The sequence below is a fragment of the Lepidochelys kempii genome, chromosome 3 (assembly GCF_965140265.1).
Source record: "Lepidochelys kempii isolate rLepKem1 chromosome 3, rLepKem1.hap2, whole genome shotgun sequence".
In the NCBI taxonomy this organism is placed as follows: domain Eukaryota; kingdom Metazoa; phylum Chordata; order Testudines; family Cheloniidae; genus Lepidochelys; species Lepidochelys kempii.
The window spans coordinates 205,307,429-205,333,295 of NC_133258.1; the positions used below are offsets into that span (position 1 = coordinate 205,307,429).

At 41.9% G+C, this 25,867-nt stretch overlaps 1 protein-coding gene across 3 annotated transcripts in view; it reads left to right on the forward strand.

The window, feature by feature from the left end:
• The window catches only part of CFAP61 (cilia and flagella associated protein 61), a 209,966-nt gene that overhangs the window by 115,061 nt on the left and 69,038 nt on the right, over positions 1-25,867 (forward strand). For all 3 annotated transcript variants that reach the window (XM_073339783.1, XM_073339782.1, XM_073339785.1), the window contains 3 exons: positions 3,023-3,121; positions 8,778-8,946; positions 15,052-15,226. In XM_073339783.1, the coding sequence (XP_073195884.1) occupies positions 3,023-3,121; positions 8,778-8,946; positions 15,052-15,226 (443 nt within the window). The remainder of the gene's footprint in view (positions 1-3,022; positions 3,122-8,777; positions 8,947-15,051; positions 15,227-25,867) is intronic.

The window sequence follows — 25,867 nt, forward strand, 5'->3', positions numbered from 1 at the left end:
TGAAGAAATGGTCCCTCCCCCAAAGTGCTTACAATCAGAGATAACAAGTGATGTATGAAGGGGGCAGAGGGACAGATTTATACGCTGAAACATCAGAAATTTGTATATCAGTTTCCAGTTATTGTCCTGATAACTGTATGTAAATTGTTAAGTATCTGAATATTATGGATCTTTACGATTAATGGTATTCATTCACACTCACACCCACAGTAGCAGCTCCAAATGCATATGGCATACTGTATGTTTTAAAATGCAGATGAATGGATTGGGTCTGATTTTCATTTACACTAAAGCCACTTTAGAACACACTGTGAGTATAAAGCGGCCTTAAAGTGGGAGAAAATTACATTTATACCCACTTTAAGGATCTTTTGCACTGCTGTGTAAAATTACTTTTGTGTAAATGAAAATCAGGTCTATAATCTGTATAAATATATGCACTCTGTTACATTCAGGTTATTTATTACATTGTGCCCAAAGTATGCATGGAGATTTATAGTAGATGATCCATAATCCAGAATTAAACTATTAATATGCATTTATAGAGTGGCAGCCATAACCTTGAAATTCTTTGGTTTAAGTATGACCTTTCACTTTGTTTGAATATATTTTTTTAAATGTATGAATAACAAATTAACATTAGTAGATAAAAAGCATACCATTTCCTTGTAGCACTTATATCTATCCATATTTAAGTTGTACAAAGCCTTGAAGATTATAAGGCTTAATCATTCATAATATTTATTTGTTTTTAAATGTCAGATCTAGGTTACTTTAATATATTGTCAGAGCCCACGTTGTTAATTAAAATGCAGTGGGACAAATTCTCTTGATATGTGCCAAAAAGCACATGCAATTGAGAAAATGGCAGAATCTCCTGGTGCTTAGATTCTGGCCCACTCAAATGAATTGCTCTGTGGAACCTGATGCAGATGGCATTGAAAAATCTGCTGTTCCATTGACGAACCCTCCTAGTTCCAAGAAATCCATTACAGGCAGTGGATATAGTCTCCTTGTTGTCAGGAATCCATTACAGGAAGTGGCTAGAGTATTGCAGGCCACGGGGCTCTCTCATGCCACAGTGGCCTCACTGTCCAGCTATCTTCCTTTGGTGGCTGAGCCACAAACAGCACTGACAAAGTCGGGCTAGCCTTATTTCAACAGTCCCACCAGCAGGACTGCTTCCTACCTTTGTCACATGTCATGTGATGGCACGTTGGGAGGAACCGGTTACTCAGGAAAACACTATATCCTGCTTTGGGCAGTGCTCAGCAGGCATGTGATTCTGGTCTAAGCATAACCTGCACACTGTTGCTAAGGCTCTGTCATTTTCCTAGCATGTACCCAACAAGCCAAGTGAAAGCAGTAATTGTAGCTGTCCACTGATATTCATCAGCTGTCTGAATAACTGCACATTTCCAGCATGCATTGTGTCTGTCTGAACATGCGCTTTGGCCCCAATTCTGCAAACCACTGAAGCACATGTCTAAATCCATTCCTATTCAGCAAAGCATTTGAAATCAATGGAAGTCAAATGTGTGCTTAAAGTTAACGTTGCTTTGCTTAAACAAGGGCTTTATTTCTGCTTTGCCTTCTCTTCACTTTCATTATCTTAACTTTGCATGGATGTGGTGAGCCATATGTTTACTAGAGAGACAGAAAGATATAGCCATGTTTAAACTCCCACATGAAGATAACACAAGGGTCTTCCTTCTACCGTTGCTGTCTGTCAGCAATGAACAACTTTATTTTTCGTGTTATTCCCAGAAGTGAAGCCTCTGAAGGGTTCCACCAGTGGCATAGCCAGGTGGAGAAAACAGGGGGAGCAGAGATAAAAAAAAAAAAAAGGCGCCACCCGCTTGTACTCACGCAGCGGCGCTCTGGGTCTTCAGGGGCAGGTCGAAATGCCGAAAAGCTGCCGAAGACCGGAGAGAGTGAAAGACCCGGAGCGTCGCCTGACCCATAGCTACGCTACTGGGTTCCACTTGAGGGTCTGATGCAGGAATGTCAGCCAGGCCCTGCTTACGAAAACATCTGCTGAATCTTAACCTTATCAAAGAATTTGAATTAGCGATCCAGATTGTGGCTGGCACTAATGCAGCTCTACAGTGATTAAAGGGGGAGTAAGATCATCTTCACTTACCAACATGGCCTCCCCAAAACTTGGGTTCAGATGTGAGGGGAAGAACAGGAACTGCACCCCTGAGAAGGTGGGCAAGGAAGGGGTGGAGAGGGGCAGGGAGTGGACACAGCTCCATCCCCTCCACAGTGCCAGCAGGTAAAGCTGAACTGGCATGAGTGAAAGCAATCTGCACCTAGTGACATGTATAACTTTCCAAGGGAAGGGAGGATCAGAGAAGGAATTCTAACTCTATAGAGCTTTGTTTTCCCCAGAAAATTAGGTGATGGGGGTGGGAGCACTAACTAGAGAAGCTGCAGCGACTGGCCTGCTATTAACATTCAGGGTTGACAAGGACTATTGTGTTTAACATCATGCCAGCTACTACAGCTAGCCAACGCTATGTCAAACACAACAGTCCTCCTCTACTCAGAGTGCTAAGTCATGTTTAACACTGTTCATTACTATGACTCGTCAAGGCCATTTTCTAACACAACCTAATTTGCAAGTGAAGGCAAGGCCTGAGTCAATTCCTGCCATACTTCTTGATACTCAAGTAATTGAGCAAAGGCTCAGTCTAGCTCTAGGATGACTTTCAAGTTAAGTGGTGACTGAGGTAATTTATGCCATATAGATCTACGGGGACAGATCATAATGATTTTTATTTTATTTCTTATCTGTATTATGATGTAGCCCAGAGATTCCCAATCAGATTCAGGGCCCCATTGTGCTGGATTCTGTACAGCTAAACCAAACTTCTCAGGAATAGACTGGGAAACCCTGTTGAATGTAAACACTAATTATAACAGTACGTTTTAGCAAAATCAAATTACAAGTATACCTAACTGAACTTCATCAAACTCATGTTGATCTATGTTTTGCATTTTGTTTTTACTTCTTTAGTCCGCACCTGAAATTTAACAATCTGACCCTGATTTCAACTCATGGGCTTCCAGGAAAAAATCCACCAGGCTCTACGAACAGAGGATTTTTAATTGACAGGTTTGATTTAATTTCTAAATATTTGTGATAGTTTCAAAGGAAAATATAAAACGTGATCTTTTTTTTGTGAATTTGTAGTACAATTCAGCATACACAGGTACAGAAATGTGTATTTTCCTCAAGTCTTAGTGCTCATAATAAGAAACTAAAATACAAACATAATCAGAAAAACTCTCCAGGTCCAGGTCCAGTTCTGTTATGAGTCTCAATCTAGATGTGCTTTCTCAAAGGCATTCTCCACGTCTCCTGTCTCCCGAGCAACCACGCCTTGTGGATGTATGTATCTGTACCTACAAATGATGGAAAGCCATGTCACAGAGATTAATTTTGCATGGAGTTCAGAACATCATGAAGTATTGATCATTTTTACCTCTTGCCAGAAGAAATTCCACTGCCAGAGCCTTTTCCTGCTACCACCCACTGCCAGAGCCTTTCAGTGCCATGTATAGTGACACACTGCAGTGTGGACACAGCCTACCTTTCACTAGGGCATGTGGCTACATGTACCCTGCACACCCCCATAAGTGTAGGCAACACTTTAGGTCTTTGTCTTCAGGGAGTATGTCAGTCTAATGCTAGGTGCCAGCCCAACTAATAGGACAAGACAAAGGCAAAGAAGATTTGAATTTAATAGATAAACCACATCCCTACATATATGTTTCATACGTAAACAAATATTTCCAGTGACATTTACAAAATACCTACATTTATAGAAAATTGTAGTTCATAACTGTCTAACCAGAGCTAGTTGTTTAATTTGAAAATAGATAGATAATGGATATGAATTAATTTAATTAAGGAACAGCTGAAAATTAAAACGATCTTTGGTGGGATTTTCAGAAGCTTCTAAGTGATTTTGGAACACAAGTCTCACTGACTGCCAATGATATTTGTGCTTCTAAATCACACATGTGCTTTTCCAAATCCTACCTCTCTTTATTATTCACTTTATGGAAAGTCCTTCCTCTTCCCTTCTTCCTGTTTGTTTATTTCTGTCTCTTATTTGTGTCCTGTCTGAACTTATGGCCAGATTTTCAAGAGCATTGATTGTCCAAAACTCTCATCAAAGTAAATGGCAGATGTGGATGCTGAGCACCTCTGAAAATCTGGACATTGGATCACAGAGCTTGTCAGGGCATGGAAGCACTTTTACTTGTTTCTGTGAAGCATGTATCCCATTTCTGGGTACTCTAATAACAATAATAATTAATAATCATTAGCAATCAGCCCTGTGTTTTGAATATGAATATTTATAAATATGAATGTTTATATTTAATATTCATCTTTAATATGAATATAAAATATGACCGTATTGGTACAAACAATAATCATTGTTACTACTTTGTTCCTTTTCAATTTTCTCTGTTATTGTTTATAATGCCAAAGAACTTAGGGGTTCAAACTTGATCAGGATCCCATATTTTTTAGTCAAGCTGTGTTTGGGACCTGCTCCATAGCTCACTGCAGTGGAATAACTCTCATTGGATTTATATTGGGCCTCTTACCACTATCCACCAAATAAGAAATAAAGTGGTGCTTGAGCCACTCACTGCTGATGAGCTTGGTTTGCTAAATGAAATATTTTATTCCTGGCGGCAGTGACTACAGCTCACAGAATGAGTGAGTTCCAGGCTTTGCACATTGCTTCACAAGGATAAAGGAGTGCTGCAGATTGGTCCTAGATTCTTTTTAAATGTGGCATCTGCATTCCATCTTAATCATTCAGTTACCTTGCCAACATTTTCTGATGTATATTTCCCCATAAAGACCTTACTTCACAAACTTGATGGTAAAAGGTCTATGACTTCTATCTAGACCATCCATTCAGCTTTCTATTTCATTCAAAAGCCACTGTAATTTGAATCTTCAGGGTCCGTCCCTCCATGGACCTGTAAACAGCTTGTCTTTACGAGTAGCACAAACCTCTAGAAGAACCTTGTGGAGTTTTTAATAGATGATTTTCCCTCTTCTGGTGTGAGGATCTGGGTTCAATCCAGACCAGTAAGGTGTTCTGTCACCACCTGTCCTGTAGCCCTGGGTGCCTTTGTACCGTGCAGCTTTGGTTCAGAGCCCTGATACCAACAGTCTGATCATTACCACACTGATCTCACCCTGGCTTCCACCAACTTGGTTGCTCCTTGCATGGTAACACCAACACCCTTCCAGTCCCAAGTTCTCCCCAAACAACGTCTTTCTCTGCAGTGCTCAGCCTCTCTGACTGTAGCACTCACAAAATCTTAACAAGTTCACTGCTCCTTTAAAGTGACAGTACACCGCAGTTTATTAACTTAACTGGGTTTGACAAACTTTCCACTTCAAACAAAGCACTGAGTTGGTTTATAGGTAAAGTAAAACAAGTTTATTAACAAAACGACATAGGTTTAAGTGATACCAAGCAGAAAGAATAACGATAAAAATGGTTATCAACAAAGTAAAATGCATTTTTAAGACTGAAACTTAACTTAATTCGTTATAGTTCTTGTTCAAGATACTTTCCCTACTTAAAGTAAATTCTCCAGCATGACTGGTTTTTCCAGCCAGGATCAACCCTTACAGATTCAAAGAGCTGGCTTCTTTGTTCCCTAGAGATGGATAACTTAGAGGTTCAATCTCCCTCTCTTTGTAGTCCCGCAAACCTCTGAAATGTATTCTTCTATAGGGTCTCCCCATATAAAGTTCCTTTCCCCTGCTGGGTGTGGACACCATGCTGTCTGATTCAGACTCCATGCTGGTTCCTCCCCCTGTTGATTTTTACAATGCAAATGATCTCTTCCTGCAACTTCCGATACAAATGAATAGCCCACTGAATTTGACCGTGCCTGGTTTGAGGTGTTGACCTCTTTCCTTTGTCTGGAGAAAACCTGTTTATGAACTCCTGCTAACATGCCTGGTTTAAACACAGTTTAGTCACATATTTCCAGCATATCTATAAAGTTTTTTGTGGGTTAACCATACAGACCTCATACAAGAATATAAATAATCCACTGAATGCATCCAGTGAAGTGAGCTGTAGCTCACGAAACCTTATGCTCAAATAAATTTGTTAGTCTCTAAGGTGCCACAAGTACTCCTTTTCTTTTTGCGAATAATCAGAGAGTTATTAGTTTTCCAATTATGTATTACATGCCACCTTTTGAGTAAATATCATGACAACTGGCATTGTGGTGCTCTTAGGGTCACATCTGGGTTTTTGTAAGGGAAGTATCAAGACTCAGAGGATTTGAAGAGCAGCCAGCCATGTGGCGTTCTCTACATACTTCCACAAAGCACTATTGCAAAGACTCAGCTCTGTGCAATAATTCAGATTATTATAGTTTCCAGGTTGAAAATGCTTTCTCCCTGGTCTCCTAGATATTTTGTGGGAATAGGTCTACAGATTATCTGTTGTTTAGGTATTTTATCGTCATATATGAGAGAGAAAAACAATTTGGGGCAGAGTGTTTTTCTTCACACCAGTCTGTAAAGCGGTGAGCACACTGTTAGTGTAATATAGTTGAGTTTTAAATGAATTTTGGGATTGCTTATAATTTGAATGCATAAGGGTGCTAAAGAGGCTCTGTTTCTTTCTGGTTTTGCTAGAAAGATCCCTTTGTAAACAACAGCTTCTAAATTTTTGATACCCTCTCTAGAAAATACTGGACAATCACATACCTATTTAAGGAGGCTAGATTTAAAACAGGCAATAATCCCCCTCCCCCATGGACTTTGGTGCAGCAAAAATAGATCTTGGCCAATATTTTCAAAAGCAACCAGTGATTTGGGGTGCCTACCTTTAAACACCTTAAAAAGGTCTTATTTTCAGAAAATACACAGCACCCACTCACTGAAAATCAGAATCCTTTAAGATGTCTCAGCTGGACATCAAAAATTGAGGCAATGAAAATCACGGGTCACTTTTGAATATCTTGATCAAGCTTATCACCATTATCTTCAGTTTATACCTTCTGTCAGACTTTTGTAACAGTACTAAAGGCAATGGTGTTACACAGGTTTAACTGAGGGCAGAAGTTGACCTACAAAATTTTAATTACTGAGATAGTGTGTGAGCCAGAAAGAACCAGCTTTGCTTTCAGAACCCAGACTGAGTTTGCGTGCCTGACTGTTAGGGGTGGGGGAATAGTAAAATTAGCAAATTTGATATGGAGTCATTGAGACAAAATAAATGGGGCATCCCGAGAGGAGAACCACCTTTTAAGATCTCAGCACTAGGATGAATGTCTGTTGGTAGTCTCCCATCTTCCAAAATAGATGAATTTCTATATACAAATGTCATCTGTGGCACCAAAATCCTGTTTCCAAAAGAGTTTTAGGAGGTTGTCGCATTCACTTTCATTGAGACTTAGGCTCCTAAGGGCCAGATTTTCAAAGGGAGTTAGGTGCCTAACCTGCTTAGGTGCTATTGAAAATCCCATTAGGCATTTATCTACATCTTTAGCTGCCTACACACCTTTAAAAATCTGTCCCTGAGTGCCTCATTCACTTTTGAAAATGGGATTAAGGCTCCTACATAACTGGTACTTTTAAAAATTGTATCTAAAGTACAGGTTTTAGCATTCACAGTGTAATTGGGCCATCAGTCTTTATGAAAACCTTGAACAAAATTAATAAATATGACACTTGCTAAGAGTTAGGATAGAAGAAGTGAGTCTGTCTGAACAAAACAACTGAGTAATCCGAGGCCTCTTTCCTCACTTACCACCAAACATGCCAGGGTAAAAAACGGCTCTGTGGCTGCAATTGCTAATTGGAAGAGGGCTTTGTTTATAGAAGAATTGCACATAAACTGTTCTTTGTTGCACTGTATATAAATTAATTGGTTTCAAAATTCCTCTCTCCTTAAGGGTTGGGAATGAATTGCTTGTCAGTCAGTCCCTGTGTTTATGAGGATTATCAGACATACCCTTACGAGAGAGAGAGAGAGAGAGATTTTCATTTGCTTGCTAATTTCTTCCTTTTAGTGCATATGATAATCTCCCTCTCCCTCCTGTGAATGGCATCTCTTTGCTTGCTTCATACAGCATTTTGAAGGTTTCTTTAATGTCATTACAATGTTTTTCATCCTTACCATTTTGGAGGAGCTCATCTGGAGAGGGAAAGCAGAAGAGCAGATCTGATGATATCTCTGCCCTTTACTGGCATTTCTGCTGTAGTAGCCGTCTTTGTAGTTGTAAACACTTTCCGAGCAGGGCTCGGTAAGACAGTAGTTATACTAGTGGTTAGTGGTCTCACCATAGCTATTACTGGTGGAGCTGAACTAGTGGTAGCAAAAGTGGGACTATTTTAGCAAAAGAGCATTTCGTAGAGAGAGCCAAAGAGAGGAAATTATCAGGTAAGAAAAACAGTTTCTTTTACAGGTGCAAAACTGCACTGTGCATCAGACTGCAAATTTGAAGCATGGTAAAGTATATATTTGACTTATTTTTAAACTCTATTGTAGTATGGCCTGACATTGGGAGAAATTATTTGGTTTTAACAGGAACTTGTCAGTTTGTACCTGAGAGTTTCATAATGAATAATCTCTCACTATAGGCCTTAGTAAGCTCACAGCAAGACAACCACTTGAACCACTAGGGGACTTCAACCAACTCACCAGATGTCTAATTAATGCCTGCTGTCAGCTGCTAAAATGTCACTTATAGATATTCTTTCTTCACAGCCACTGTTTTAATGATAAAGATTATGCATTGATGTCACTTTGTTCCTGGGTTAATGTTGTGGTTGATAAAATGACTGGCATAGACCGAGCTGCCAAACATGTAGTGGTTTCCAAAGGAAAAAAAGTGCCATACGACCACCTTGTTCTCTGTACTGGGCAGCAATGCCAGGTAAGATTGTGCACATAGTGAATAAATGAACATTTGATGTTTACAGTGATTAACAATTAATATGTTTGTGGAGAGTGTCACAGTTCAGGGCAGCTGCACCCGTATTTTCCCCCCTGATGGTTCAGCAAGGGTGGTCGCTTTAGACTCTCAGCTTTTCAGCAGTCACCTCTCTCGTGTGGGGACCCACATCTCTCTCCTTGTCTGGGGTTTTTCCAGGCTGCATAGTTCCCTGGCTACACTGTGAGTTGCAAGCCAGGTGGTTTAAACGGCCAGTGTCTGTATGTTGCTTTCTCCTGAGGGACTATAAACAGCGTAATTGCCCACTGTCAGGTATCACCCAGCTCTTTCTAAGCAAGGACATTATTCTTATGAGGAAAGCATTACAGAGAAAACATATTAAAATAATAAAACAACCTACAGGCACGCTACTAAGCTTACATCAGATCACCTCCAACACCAACAAGGGCTCTGGCAGATGATCAGTCCATTAAACCCCACCAAGCAGTGGTTACAAATTCATAACAGCTTCAGCTCGGAACAATCACCCTCATGAGTCTGTGAGTTCCTCCTTTATACAGTTTGGGCCTTTGATCTTGGGATCCTGGGAACAGGTAATCGGCAGACAACTGCCTTGTCCTCATGGTATACCTTCAATGGGCTGGGCTTTTGCAAAACTGGAGGTGGGGGTGAGGATGGAATTTGCATTTCCCCCTAGATATCTCCCAGGAAATCCACTTTACATATATTGTCCCAAAAGATCATTCTTGTTTGCTGCATTGTCCAATATAATCCTTTGGTCATCCAGGCCCTGCAATGATACATTGCCTTTGCATTTAGTACAATAGACTCCAAAGATGGTTAAACTTTATTCAGGAAGGTTTATCACAGGGTAATGCAGGAAATTGTCTTATCTGTCACAGTGAGGACAGGAGCAGAGAAGTCCACAGCAAGTCTGTTACCAAAAGCCAACAGCTGCAGGTCTGTTACCCTATAAAAGGACTTAGGTTTCATCCAACAGTCCTTAATGGAAAACTGTTGTTGAATTCCCTGGGAATTGTGCTTGAATAAGGCCTGCAGAATTAGGTATTACTACCATGACTTTTGGTAAGGGGTAAGATTTTTGACCAAAATAGTTAAATTGATACAACCTCTAATGGGGACATATTTACATAGCTATAAAGGTACTTTATTCCGGTATAGTTTATTCCACCTCCTGTATGGGAATAAGCTATACTGGTATAAGCACATTTATATCCATGTAACTGCATCATCACTGGGGGGTTGTATTGCTTTAACTGTACCAATATAGTTAAAGTGTCTTGCCTACACCAAAAAATTGTATCAATATTACCAAAACCTTCCACCAGTGATCGCATGAGTGGGAGCAGTCGGATGAACAAGGTTCTGGCAGCTCGCAGCCTTTTTGCTACCGTGACAATCAAGCCTGCTGCAAAGCAGGTGTAGTTAATACAACAGTAAAAGTAGGTCCAGCCATGGAAACCTTATCTGTATTAGGGCTATGCCCCGCTAAACCCCTGGTAGCGCTGGTAGGAATTTTTTTGTAAAAACCACCAGCATACACAAGGCTTGAGAGAATTTCAGCTGAACATAATAATATTCCTAAATCCACACAGGCATATATTACAGTAACAAATATTTTCTTTAAGCATAAAATGAAATATATTTCTATTGGAAATGTAGATTCTGTTTGTTATGCAGTGAAGTCATACAGCATTTACTTTACTGGCCAGAGCCTTAGCATAGGAGAGAAGGGGAGCCGTCCGGGGCCATTTCTCAAGCTGCAGAGGTTTTGGCCTCAGTGTAAGCTGAAGCAGTGCTGGGGCAGCTCTAAATTACTACACCTGGCTGTGGTCCCTAATGGGGAGAATTGCAGAATGAGGCTGAGCTCTGCTCTCTCCCTGACACATGCCGCTTTGTGGGTGGCTGGGCTGCTTTCAGTTTTGTACCGTTAATGGGGTTCTGCTCTCAACAGTGACTCTAGAAAGGGCATTGTGGAGTTCCATGTTTATTGTGCCTATGACTTCCATATTAAATGTGCTCAGATATAAATAAAATGATGCTATCTGTCAGCCCTGCATACACAGCTTGGACTCGGACAGCCACATTGGGTTCTTTTTCTTGTGTATCATCACAAGGCAATAAGATTCTAAAACCAAGTTGTGTCCTCTGTGACACATGTGCAGCTGCATTGCCTTCAATGAGTTTACGCCAGTAACTAATTGGCTTTTATGTAAAACCCATCAAAAACCTATTTTTGTCACTAAAATCAGCAGATGTGACTGAATATGTTTTTTAGCCTTTTTTATAGCACTTGTCCCCGTAGTCACAAATTTAATGTTAATCTTCAGCCCCCAAGTGAGATCAGGAATGGACACCACGAACAGAGCTCTTAAGTAAAAAGGTACCATTTTTACGTAGTTGCTTTTCAGAGTAGAACGTCGCTTTGAACAGCTAAATATGTTCACAGTTCGACAGATGGACTAAAAAGTTAAACCAAAATGCATCCTGAACTTGTTTGGATCTCCCTATATAGCTTCTACAGTGTGAAAGAAATCTTTTGGAAGCACCCTACCACCTGCAAACATGTTGGGGACAGTAGCTAAGCTGGAGGAGAGAGAGAGAGAAAAATAAGGAGGGGAAGGGGAAATGCAGAATTTATCCGCCTTTGCTGTAAAAAAGCGCAAGATTTTTTAAAAGTTCAGATGCTAGGAAGAAGTATTTTATCATCCAATTTCTATTTTATTTACGTAGGGCTAGCTTTTGCCACACTTACGAGTTGTACCTTGGCAAGTAGTGGCATTGATTTCAATAGGTCTGCTGACTTAAGATCCTATTCACTATGAATGGGAGTGGCAGAATGTTTCCTTATTAGATAAATAAGACATGGAGATGCCACATCGGTGTTTCATGTGGCTAGATCACATGAAGCCCAGTGGCCAATGAGAGCATTGCTCTGAACAGTTCTTGCCCAATGCTTCAAAATCATAGTTGATTCTTCAATAAAATCATGGTTTAATTGCTTACTGTACTAGTAATGTTAAACCATTCAAATGTTCATGTAATTTTTATCTTACACACTCAAAAAAATTATAGCCTCCTCTCTCACACAGAATTGCGCCAATTTTAGACATTTTAGTTTTGTTGTGAAAAGGAAAAAAGAGCTCGTTGTAGTTAAAATTTTGCTTGTTAAAATTGCTAACTGTACGTTAAACAAATAGTTACCAAGATGCTTTATCTGCATATTTATACAATTCTGGTAGCCAATTGTTGTGAAGTCCCTTTTAGTCTGTACATTATTCACATTTTTGTTGTTCATTTTTCTTATGTTCACTTCTTAACACCACTATTTTAAATGGACACTTAGGGTATGTCTACACTACGAAATTAGGTCGAATTTATAGAAGTCGTTTTTTTAGAAATCGGTTTTATATATTCGAGTGTGTGTGTCCCCACAGAAAATGCTCTAAGTGCATTAAGTGCATTAACTCGTCGGAGTGCTTCCACAGTACCGAGGCTAGAATCGACTTCCGGAGCGTTGCACTGTGGGTAGCTATCCCACAGTTCCCGCAGTCTCCGCTGCTCATTGGAATTCTGGGTTGAGCTCCCAATGCCTGATGGGGCTAAAACATTGTTGCGGGTGGTTCTGGGTACATATCATCAGGCCCCCGTTCCCTCCCTCCCTCCGTGAAAGCAAGGGCAGCAATCGTTTCGCTCCTTTTTTCCTGAGTTACCTGTGCAGACGCCATACCACGGTAAGCATGGAGCCTGCTCAGGTAACCGTCACCGTATGTCTCCTGGGTGCTGGCAGACGCGGTACTGCATTGCTACACAGCAGCAGCAACCCATTGCCTTGTGGCAGCAGACGGTGCAATAGGACTGGTAGCCGTCATCGTCATGTCCGAGGTGCTCCTGGTCGCCTCTGTGAGGTCGATCAGGAGCGCCTGGGCAGACATGGGCGCAGGGACTAAATTTGGAGTGACTTGATCAGGTCATTCTCTTTAGTCCTGCAGTCAGTCCTATTGAACCATCTTATGGTGAGCAGGCAGGTGATACGGATTGCTAGCAGTCCTATTGCATCATCTTCTGCCGGGCAGGCAAGAGATGAGGAGGCTAGCAGTCCTATTGTACCATCTTCTGCCCAGCAGCCATGAGATGTGGATGGCATGCAGTCCTTCTGCACCATCTGCTGCCAGCCAAAGATGTAAAAGATAGATGGAGTGTATCAAAACAAGAAATAGATCAGATTTGTTTTGTACTCATTTGCAAACCCCCCCTGCGCCCTCCCGTCTAGGGGACTCATTCCTCTAGGTCACACTTCAGTCACTCACAGAGAAGGTGCAGCAAGGTAAATCTAACCATGTATCAATCAGAGGCCAGACTAACCTCCTTGTTCCAATAAGAACAATAACTTAGGTGCACCATTTCTTATTGGAACCCTCCATGAAGTCCTGCCTGAAATACTCCTTGATGTAAAGCCACCCCCTTTGCTGATTTTAGCTCCCTGTAAGCCAACCCTGTAAGCCGTGTCGTCAGTCGCCCCTTCCTGCGTCAGAGCAACGGCAAACAATCGTGCATCTTAGTTGAGAGTGCTGTCCAGAGCAGTCACAATGGAGCACTCTGGGATAGCTCCCGGAGGCCAATACCGTCCAATTGTGTCCACAGTACCCCAAATTCGACCCGGCAAGGCCGATTTAAGCGCTAATCCACTTGTCAGGGGTGGAGTAAGGAAATAGATTTTAAGAGCCCTTTAAGTCGAAATAAAGGGCTTCATCGTGTGGACAGGTGCAGGTTTACATCGATTTAAAGCTGCTAAATTCGACCTAAAGTCCTAGTGTAGACCAGGGCTTATTAAGAGTTGCGGGAGTTCAACAACTATGGATTTCCCCTACAGCCAGTTCCTGTCAGTATCTGTTTCTGGATCATCAGAGCACACCTGGCTTGAACAGGGTGACAAGAGATTCAAATTCTATTTTTTCCCATGCCATTCTTGATCATCTTCTTTACTTTTAAACCCCTAAGGCTGTTCAGTTGCAATTGCAAGATTCTTGTGGAACTTTTTAACATTCATCTTCCTCTCATTTATGAAAACTGGCTGTGATGCTTTGCATACTGATCATTGTATATAACTCATTACAAAAAGCAATAACCATGAAATGAAACATAGTTTAATACCATTGCCAGCAATTTTGCTGTTTAGCAGAATGTTTCCACAAAAGTGATAGTCATAAATAACTCATGTCATTTTTTTGGTGAAACCCTTTCAGTGTTTCAAGAGGTATTTTTGAAAATATTGTTATAAACAATGGCCCAGATCCTGTTGTTTACCCGAGCTGTTCTTGTACAAGAGCAAAGGAAGGGGGATCAAAGGTAGCTTTTAGCATTCTTCATACTGGGACTGACCTAGACTCTGGTTCTAATTTATGCCCTGCTGTCCGCAGTGTCAAGAGAGTGTTTTGGCATTCTGGGATAATCAGGTTATAGAGAAAATCCAAGATACATCTTCTTTCAGCTACACTCCCTATGCTGGAGATCAGGAGAGTGGTGGCGTGGAACTAATATTCCTCTGCCACCCCAGTTTTCTCCTACAGTGGGAGAATCCTCTGATAGCTGAACTCACAGGCTGTCCAGCTACTCTGCACAGCCAGAGCAGGGCAAAGCATGAAGAGCATGCCCCGAGATGGGAGCCAATAACAATTGTGGTAAAGGACAATTCCTGTAAAATGGAGAATTGAGGGGTTTTTGTCATTTCCGTTTTTAATTGACTGTTTGAAGATAAATTTAAGCATATGATGTGTGCTGCATTTTGTGTGTGCACTTGCATATACACATAGCAAAAAAAAATGGTTAATCCTTGTAGGTTCTTCAAAATCCTGCATTGCTTCACAGATCCTGCAAGGAACAGAAAATTAGATATAGTAACACTCATCTGTTCTCTTTATGACCAGTGACTTGTTGATTACAAATTATATGTCCAAAAAGAATCAAACTTTTACAGGGCTAGCATTTTTTATATGGTCAGATACTTTGTGTCATTGCTATTCAAAGTCTCAGTTAACAGTTATATGTGCATTATATTTATGTCAGGTTCCATGTCCCACTGGAGCAGAGATCAGTAAACTTTGGACTAACAAGGAAATCATACACCGCTGTAAACAAAGATATACTGGTGAAGTTCCGACCAATCTCTTTAATCTCTCTGATGATCAAGAGTGCTTAAAGGCAGGGCATTGGTTAAAAGAAAACTTTATCAATTCACACGGTAAGGATTTTAGTGTAAACATGTACATTTTCAGAAATGAATTTAGGCTTATTGTTTCTCCTTTTCCAATGTATAATTAGTGCCTAATTAATTCTAACAAAATCTTTCATCTGCCAAGCTTTGTTTTCCATATTAATTTACAATTTGTTGTTATTTTTGGGTATCCAGCATATTTTCCTAGGAAAAATGGCTTGAGATTACTTAATTATCTATAATTATTATATGACACAAAATGAATGTCCTAAAAGCAAAGCCTGGCTAGAATAATTAACTAATTAAAGAATAATTTAATTAGTAAACATGTTTTGCAATTATATAGGAAAATATGTAGATCTGGAAAGCGCTATGGAGAAAAAAATTAGCATGGATATTTTTTCAAACACTATTGTCTCTGTGTTGAATATCATTGTTAGTTACAGCCCTCAGACAGAATTGCCTGTGTACTATATTTTCTGTTAAACTATACAAGTCACACATTTGTGTGAATCTCTATATCCATCATCATATTTCTGTTGTCTCAAACTATCTTCAGTAGATCCTCCATTTATTGCTCACAAGCTATTAAAATTAGACTAAAATACACCTTATATCTTCTTTGAGAGCCTCTTACATTTCACATACATGGTGCTGAGTTCAGTTTGTGTATGCAACAGAAAATATGTGGGATCCTCACGCCTTACTCTACAGAAAAAGAAATAAAATGGGCTCACATTATAGCTCTTCCGAGTTTCTGATCAGAACTAATATATAGCTAGGAGGAGGAAATGTATCTTTAGAGATAGGTATTCTAGCTGATGGTTACAACTGGATTTCCATAAAGGTGTAGTCTAGCCCAGTGGTTCTCAACGAGAGGTTCGGGGGGCCCTAGGGGGCCATCAAAAGGTTTCAGGGGGTCCATCAAGCAGGGCCAGCATCAGACGCACTGGGGCCCAGGGCAGAAAGCTGAAGCCCCACCACCCGGGGCTGAAGCCAAAGCTTGAGCAGCTTAGCTTCATGGGGCTCTCTGTGGCTTGTGGCCGCAAGCAGTTCCCCTGTTTGCTACCCCCTAATGCCAACCCTGGCTTTTATATGCAGAAAATCAGTTATTGTGACACAGGTGGGCCGTGGAGGCTTTATAGCATGCTGGGGGGCCTCAGAAAGAAAAAGGTTGCTAACGCCTGGTCTAGCGTTCATCTACTCACTTTCAACTGAGAGCATAATTAAAAAATGATGGTGACAGTGTATGGTCTACAAAAGTGCACGTCCTACTTAATAGGCCTTTAAGGAGATTGTCAGAGTGCTAGAACTTTTTATTCCTCCTCCAACTCCTGCCCTATGATCTAAAAGTGTAGGTCCTGGATCTGATCTATGCTATCATTCATATAGTCTCACAAATAAATTTTCCACTCGCAGCAGCTTGGCCCAAAATGTGTAAATAAAACATCTTTGCATCTATGTTTCGTCAATACTAAACCCTAAGGTACACGTTTTTGTCTGGTTTCCAGCTGATATACACACCTGCATTTGTATGTAAATTGGGGTGTCTACACACTATGCATACACACAGTTGCTGAATTTACCCATACAGTAAATGTGTAAATGGCGCAGTAATGTTGTGAATACACCAACTGAAGGCTTTAGGATATTTGGGTTTAAATACCTTGACAATATATGCTTCTTAAGTATAAAATTTTATATCAGGTAAGTTTGAGTGCTGATTTATTTTGTGATTACTCCCGCCTTTTATTTTAGTTTGATGGCTGTGGTGTTTTGTTCTGATGACAGGATGGATATCTTAATGAGATACTGATCTCGTCTTTAATTATAAGTTTAATCCAAAAGTGCACAGTTACATCAGTTAAAGTTTCTTTCTTAGCAGAGCCATAGTGAGCAGGACACATGGTGCTTTTTCCCCTCACACTACCTCTTTGGCTCCTCCTTCCCTTTCTCCATCTTCCATCTTCCTCCTTTGTTTTGTGTCCCTCTTCTTGCTTCTACATATACTTCCCCTATGTTCCTGTCCCCTCTGCCGTCTCCCTTTCACTGCCCTTGTTCTGTCCCCTCTCCATTTATATCCCTTATAGATCTTGTTCTTTCATACCTCATCTCAGCAGTATACAAGATACCTGCTCTCTGGGGAAAAAAAATCAATTTTTCACCAGCTAACCTATTTGGGAGACAGTCTGATAAGTGACTGGGTCAGGGTAGATTTGGGAGCAGAGAGCTTGCAAAGATTCAGCAATTGATTTGGACATTTATCAGCTGTCTTCAGGCCATACTGTCACTTCCATCTGGCTGACTGCAGCTTGTGGGCACCTCTGGTTTAATCTTATTTTTAACTTTTACTTTTCAACTTGGGAACCTTTCTAGAACTTTGTCATCTTTAAGAGAGAGTAATACAGTAGGTGATACATTTCCTTTATTCAGACTTGATTACTATAAACTGTTCTTCATCAGATTTCCAGTCGAAACCATTAATTCATTTTAAACTTTTTTTGGAATTCAGAGCTTTTCAGATAATGCTGGAAGTTAAAAAAAATTCGTATTAAGATACTACAGTGGGGAAAAATGGATTACCAGTGACATGCTACACTGATCCAACCTATAGCATATGCACTTCATTTTTCCAGTTCAGAAAAATAATTCTTATTTCTTTGTATTATACAAATTATATGATGCATCCTTCTAATTCCAGTTATTTTCATGCTTCTTTCTAACTAATGCATTGTACTACTCATATTTTAGCTGTCCACTAACTTCATCTAATGAGGTTCCTTTTGTGGTTTCCAGCCTACTGTACCAGACAGATGCTTTGTTGCTTCTCATCTGGAGTAAATCATTGTAGCTCCACTGAAATCAATGCTATGCCAATTTACATTAGATGAGAATCTATACCAGCTGACATTTGTTCCTGACTTAAAATCCCAGGCCTCGATCCTATAACTAAAAGTGGGAGTTGAAGGATTGAGCCCCAGATCTTCAGTTTGTGACTTCACAGTAGGTTGCACTGGCAGTGATTATGAAATTACTAACCAAATATAACAAAAAGTTTTGTTTTCAAATAAATTCCATTCTTGGTTCATGAAGAAAATTGCTTCTTATTTTTTGAACTCTTAGACTGCTAGGTTGAGCAAAATGAATAGTTTTCCTTAAAGAGTATGTGAGGTCATGGGGGACAGATTTAAAAGGCATTTAGGTGCCTAAAAATGCAGATACATGCCTCATGGGACATTTGAAAGTTCCTAACCATGTCAGACACCAACTCCCATTTAAATTAATGGGATTTAGACTCATGTGTCTTTTGAGAAAATCATTCTAGGCACCTATCTGCACCTTTAGGTGCCTAAATACCTTTGCAAGTGTGGCCCACAGTTGTCTCTCTCTGAACCTGTTACTGATGGGGGGCTTTGTCTTATTCACAAAATGGTACCATCCATAATATTAACATTATAAGAGCACAACAGAAGACTGTCATCAAGTTCCATTCTGCTTTAAAGTGTGTTTCTATCCTAACAGGTAGCTTTGTAATAATGCCAGTGTGGAATTCTATATTCATTGCATCCCTCTGGTTTCTATATCAAATATGCTTCATTTGAAAGCATAAGATATTAACTCACCCTTATAGAGGGTGTGTAGTGAGGTTATACAGCTTTATGAGAGGAACTAATTTTGCCCTTCCATTCCCCTATTATTGGTGATGAAAAAAAGCCCATATTGACTCTCAGATGCATTCTGAGTTTGCAGGACTGGCAATTTGTGGGGTGGGGAAACATCCTTGTACTTTCAAATATTCTCAGTTTGCTATAGAGCCCAGGGAGATGCAATAAATATGTAACTTTTTACTGTAGAACCTCACTTTAGAATTGTCAAGGTTCCTTCCCCACTCTGAACTCTAGGGTACAGATGTGGGGACCTGCATGAAAGACCCCCTAAGCTTATTCTTACCAGCTTAGGTTAAAACTTCCCCAAGGTACAAACTTTTACCTTTTGTCCTTGAACCTTTATGCTGCCACCACCAAAGTGTCTAACAAAAATAACAGGGGAAGTGCCCACTTGGAAATGTCTCCCCACCCAAAATATCCCCCAAGCACTACACCCCCTTTTCTGGGGAAGGCTTGATAAAAATCCTCACCAATTTGCATAGGTGAACACAGACCCAAACCCTTGGATCTTACGAACAATGAAAAAGTAATCAGGTTCTTAAAAGAGAATTTTAATGAAATAAAAAGTAAAAGAATCACCTCTGTAAAATCAAGATGGTAAATACCTTACAGGGTAATCAGATTCAAAACATAGAGAATCCCTCTAAGCAAAACCTTAAGTTACAAAAAGACACAAAAACAGGAATATACATCCCATTCAGCACAACTTATTTTATCAGCCATTTGAACAAAACAGAATCTAACGTATATCTAACTAGATTGCTTACTAACTCTTTACAGGTTTCAGAGTAGCAGCCGTGTTAGTCTGTATTCACAAAAAGAAAAGGAGTACTTTGTGGCACCTTAGAGACTAACAAATTTATTTGAGCATAAGCTTTCGTGAGCTACAGCTCACTTCATCGGATGCATTCAATGGAAAATACAGTGAGGAGATTAATATACATAGAGAACATGAAACAGTGGGTGTTATCATACACACTGTAACCAGAGTGATCACTTAAGGTGAGCTATTACCAGCAGAAGAGTGGCGGGGTGGGGGGGACTTTTGTAATGATAATCAAGGTGGGCCATTTCCAGCAGTTCACAAGAACGTCTGAGGAACAGTGGGGGGTAGGGGAATAAACATGGGGAAATAGTTTTACTTTGTGTAATGACCTATCCACTCCCAGTCTCTATTCAAGCCTAAGTTAATTGTATCCAGTTTTCAAATTAATTCCAATTCAGCAGTCTCTCGTTGGAGTCTGTTTTTGAAGTTTTTTTGTTGAAGAATTGTAACTTTTAGGTCTGTAATCGAGTGGCCAAAGAGATTGAAGTGTTCTCCAACTGGTTTTTGAATGTTATAATTCTTGACGTCTGATTTGTGTCCATTTATTCTTTTACGTAGAGACTGTCCAGTTTGACCAATGTACATGGCAGAGGGACATTGCTGGCACATGATGGCATATATCACATTGGTAGATGTGCAGGTGAACGAGCCTCTGATAGTAGTGGCTGATGTGATTAGGCCCTATGATGGTGTCCCCTGGATAGATATGTGGACACAGTTGGCAACGGGCTTTGTTGCAAGGATAGGTTCCTGGATTAGTGGTTCTGTTGTGTGGCTGCTGGTGAGTATTTGCTTCAGGTTGGGGGGTGTCTGTAAGCAAGGACTGGTCTGTCTCCCAAGATCTGTGAGAGCGATGGGTCATCCTTTAGGATAGGTTGTAGATCCTTGATGATGCGTTGGAGAGGTTTTAGTTGGGGGCTGAAGGTGACGGCTAGTGGCGTTCTGTTATTTTCTTTGTTGGGCCTGTCCTGTAGTAGGTGACTTCTGGGTACTCTTCTGGTTCTGTCAATCTGTTTCTTCACTTCAGCAGGTGGGTATTGTAGTTGTAAGAATGCTTGATAGAGATCTCGTAGGTGTTTGTCTCTGTCTGAGGGGTAGGAGCAAATGCGGTTGTATCGTAGAGCTTGGCTGTAGACAATGGATCGTGTGGTGTGGTCTGGATGAAAGCTGGAGGCAAGTAGGTAGGAATAGTGGTCAGTAGGTTTCCGGTATAGGGTGGTGTTTATGTGACCATCGCTTATTAGCACCGTAGTGTCCAGGAAGTGGATCTCTTGTGTGGACTGGTCCAGGCTGAGGTTGATGGTGGGATGGAAATTGTTGAAATCATGGTGGAATTCCTCAAGGGCTTCTTTTCCATGGATCCAGATGATGAAGATGTCATCAGTGTAGCGCAAGTAGAGTAGGGGCATTAGGGGACAAGAGCTGAGGAAGCGTTGTTCTAAGTCAGCCATAAAAATGTTGGCATACTGTGGGGCCATGCGGGTACCCATAGCAGTGCCGCTGATTTGAAGGTATACATTGTCCCCAAATGTGAAATAGTTATGGGTGAGGACAAAGTCCAGCCACCAGGTTTGCCATGACATTATCGGGGATACTGTTCCTGATGGCTTGTAGTCCATCTTTGTGTGGAATGTTGGTGTAGAGGGCTTCTACATCCATAGTGGCCAGGATGGTGTTTTCAGGAAGATCACCGATGGATTGTAGTTTCCTCAGGAAGTCAGTGGTGTCTCGAAGGTAGCTGGTAGTGCTGGTAGTGTAGGGCCTGAGGGGAGGGAGTCTACATAGCCAGACAGTCCTGCTGTCAGGGTGCCAATGCCTGAGATGATGGGGCGTCCAGGATTTCCAGGTTTATGGATCTTGGGTAGCAGATAGAATTCCCCAGGTCGGCGTTCCAGGGGTGTGTCTGTGCGGATTTGTTCTTGTGCTTTTTCAGGGAGTTTCTTGAGCAAATGGTGTAGGTTTTTTTTGGTAACCCTCAGTGGGATCAGAGGGTAATGGCTTGTAGAAAGTGGTGTTGGAGACCTATTCATGATGACGACAGCACCTCCTTTGTCAGCCTGTTTGATTATGATGTCAGAGTTGTTTCTGAGGCTGTGGATGGCATTGTGTTCCGCACGGCTGACGTTATGGGGCAAGTGATGCTGCTTTACAGGAGTTCTGACCTGCATTCCTGCTCTGGTCACCGGCAAAAGCAACACACAGGCAGAGAGACCCTTTGTCCCCTCCCCACCCCAGCTTTGAAAGTATCTTGTCTCCTCATAGGTCATTCTGGTCAGGTGCCATGAGGTTATCTTAGCTTCTTAACCCTTTACAGGTGAAAGGGTTTTTCCTCTGGCCAGGAGGGATTTAAAGGTGGTTAGCCTTCCCTTTATATTTATGACAAGAATTTTGTCACAATTATAATTGTAGCTAATATACAAAGAGCTTTGTTCTTATGCAGTTAGGATTCCAGCACACACAACATACCTGACACAAACCCACAAAAGCAAGGAAATAAAAAGTTCAGCCATCTAGTAACTACTCCTTTTCTCACAATCACACACCTTACTAGTACCACAACTTCATATCACAGACCATGTACCACAGCCTTAACTTTTTCCCCCTCAACGCAGCCTCCTTCACACACCTCTTTATCAAACTTCCTCCGATGGTAACTATCAGTTGTGGATGTTTGGTGTAGTACTATTCAGTGTAGTAGGAAAGGAAAGATAGCCCGTAGTCTAGGGTTCTAGCCAGCAACTTGTGCTTCCCAGGTTCAGTTCCTGGCTGTGCTACATAACTGTGCAATTCACTTAGTCTCTCTGTGGCTCAGTTCCCCATGTGTAAAATGGGGATAATACTTGCTATTTCAAAGGGTTGTTGTGAGGCTGACAATGTATATATGGTAACAGGACCATATCAAATTGCTAGTGTGTTGTGTCTCTCAAGTGATTAGCCCTATGAATTAGTAATTGTTAGCTTTAACTGGGTCTGAATCTATTCCCATAATTTATTGCTGGATCTTAAGAGATTCTAGTAACCCAAAAAATAATAACAAAAAATATATTTCAGTTAGCAGTTACAAAGAACATTTACTCATGGTGCTCTTTGCTCCTCATCAGCTAAAAGATCACAATTACTTTGTTAAACACATCACAACAAATAGAGAAACGCATCCCTTCTCCATAATACAAATTAACCCTTGTAAGCAGGACAACAGAGGAAATCAATCCCTCATCTTACCTTCAAGCACATCATCCTCCAGTACTCCTAAGAAAACACTTGAGAAAATAGATGGCTTTTGCAATGTGTCCTGAAGGTCAACCAGTCTAGTCTATTTGGGATCAAGGAGAGAGGATTGTCTGATAGTAAAACTTGCTTTCCCACCCATAAGCTGGAATTCTTGGCCTTGAAATGGGCCATCACTGAAAAATTTCGAGACTATTTATATGGTGCTCAGTCCCAGGTGTGGACAGACAACAATCCACTGACTTATCTGTTAACAAGTGCTAAGCTGGATGCTACAGGGCTGAGATGGGTGGCTGCCTTGGCTAGCTATGAGTTCAGCATTCAGTACCGATCAGGGAGAAGCGATGTAGATGCAGATGCATTGTCCAGACGTCAGGCACCAGAAGTTGCTGTGATACTCACGGATGGAGTGAGAGCTATTTGCAGTGTGAGTCGCCAAGAGTCAGAGGCCCCTGAGAGCCTTCATGGATGTGTTGCAGAAGCTTTGGGCCTGCCCCCTGAATGCATGCATTCTGCTTCAGTGAACTATATTGCATTAGACCAATCTCCCTTGCCCATGCTCAATGCGGCTGACTGGCAAGAAGCCCAGCTGCAAGATATTGACATTGGTGATACACTACTTGCTAAAAGGGAGGGGCAAAGCCCAGCTGTGGTTTTCCCACCTAACCCGGAGGGTAAACTACTATTGAGAGAATGGGCCAAACTAAAACTGATTCAGGGAGTACTACTCCGAATGACCACCGACCCTTTACAAAAGCAACGAGCACAACTAGTGTTGCCAAAAGAGTACAGAGCGCTGGCCATGAGGGCCCTGCATGATGACTTTGGACATTTAGGGATGGAGAGGACCTTGGAACTTATTCGTAGTAGGTTCTATTGGCCCCGGATGGCTGAAGATGTTCGCAAGAATTGTGAGACTTGCGCTCGATGTGTTCAAAGAAAAACTCTGCCCACGGGGGCTGCATATCTCAAGAACATCACCAGCAACAAACCTTTGGAACTGGTATGCATTTCTTGTCTTTAGAGGTAGACAGGAGGAATGTTGGGAACATTCTAGTAGTGACTGACCATTTTACACAGTTATGCACAGGCATATCCCACACGTGATGAGAGGGCCACCACCGTCGCTCGAGTATTGTGGGACAAATATTTCTCAGTCTATGGATTCCCAGCCCGGATACACTCGGATCAGGGGCGGGACTTTGAGAGTCACCTTCTGAAGGAGGTGCTGTGGATAGCAGGAATTAAAAAGTCTAGGACAACGCCTTATCACCCACAAGGTGATCCTCAGCCAGAGAGGTTCAACCGAACCCTATTAGATATGTTGGGGACTTTGCGACCAGAGCAGAAGGCAACCTGGAGCCAACATGTCGCATTTCTGGTGCATACCTACAACGCCACAAAGAACGATGCTACAGGAGTCACCCCATATCTCTTGATGTTTGGGCGAGAACCAAGATTACCTATAGACTTGTGCTTTGGTGTATCAGAGGATGGAGATAGCTATGAAACTCATCAGCAATATGTATCCCGACTAAGGGAAAAGCTGCGGGATGCTAATCACTTAGCTTCATCTGCAGCTCGGAAGAACGCAGACTGCAACAAACATCGATATGATGCTAGGGTACGTTTGCAGGAGCTCCAGTAGGGGGACAGAGTTCTGCTGCAAAATTTGGGTATTGCTGGCAAACACAAGATAGCTGACAGATGGAAGGCAATACCTTACTTGGTGATGGAAAAGCTGGGAGACCTGCCGGTCTACAGGATCAAACCTGAAGAGGGTCCAGGTCAAATAAAGACAGTGCATAGAAACCTTTTGCTCCCTGTGGGGGAATTGGTAGGCACCCCTTACGAGATGGGCCGCAACCGGGCAGGATAAAGGTGCTAGACCAAAGCCACCATCCAACATGGATAGCCAGCCCCCTGCAGCTAATGTACCCCTATGCAGCACATCTGTGAGTGAGTCTGAGGAGGAAGACACAACCATGGTGTATCCTGGAATGGAGACAGGATTTCAGTCTCGATCAGCTGAACCAAAAGAGAGTTCCCCCTCTTCCACCCTAAACCCCATAGCGGAATTATTTAGGCCCATTTCTGACACCCCTGTGCTGCTGATGGGACCGCTGTATGACGACACAGACAGGTTATTGGATAGTGGAAACACACAGATAGAGGATGTCCTGGGCACCTTGGACCCCCCGAATGTTAGAACTAGAAGTGCAGGGGCCTATGCCAGTAGCCGAGGGACCCTCAAAGGAAACCTCTCCATCTGTTGCTCAAGAGGATGTCCCCCCACCATGGCAACAGAGTTTCTCAATAGACAAGACAGGGTGATAAGACCAGTAGAACGGTTAACTTATGATGCACCTGGGGTGACTAGTGAGAAGCCAATACATTTAGCACACAGGCTTGTGGAAGCTAAAGTGGGCTTCCTGAGGCCCTTTGGAGGAAACCAATGAGTTGGTATAAAGGGAGTGTGATTTGTCGGGACGACAGATTCTCAGCTAGGGGGAGGATGTAAGCAGAGTCAGGATGAGCTCCACCCTGACATCTGGTGGTGAGTTGTGGCAAGTTGTGGAAAAGAACTTCAGGGGCTGATCTCATTTGCGTAGGCACACCCAGCCCACCTAGCATGAGCCCATAGCTGCCCAAATGGTCACTTTGGCTGCTGTGACCACTTTGGCTGTTCGTGGGACAGCTGGAGCGGCTCATGGGGGCGGCTGGCAGAGCGGAGCGATTCGTGGGACGGCTGGCGGAGCAGAGCCCCATGGAGAGGCGGGGCAATCGCCTTTGAACCACGTAAGGTGCCCCCTTAACCCCCCGCCTCCACCCAGGTTGGGAGGTAAAACTGCAGATAAACTTTTGAACTCTGACAATGCACTGACCAGGGACAGAGACTTTTGGGTTGTTGGACTTTTGGGACTTTGGGTGACTTTGGGTTGCTGG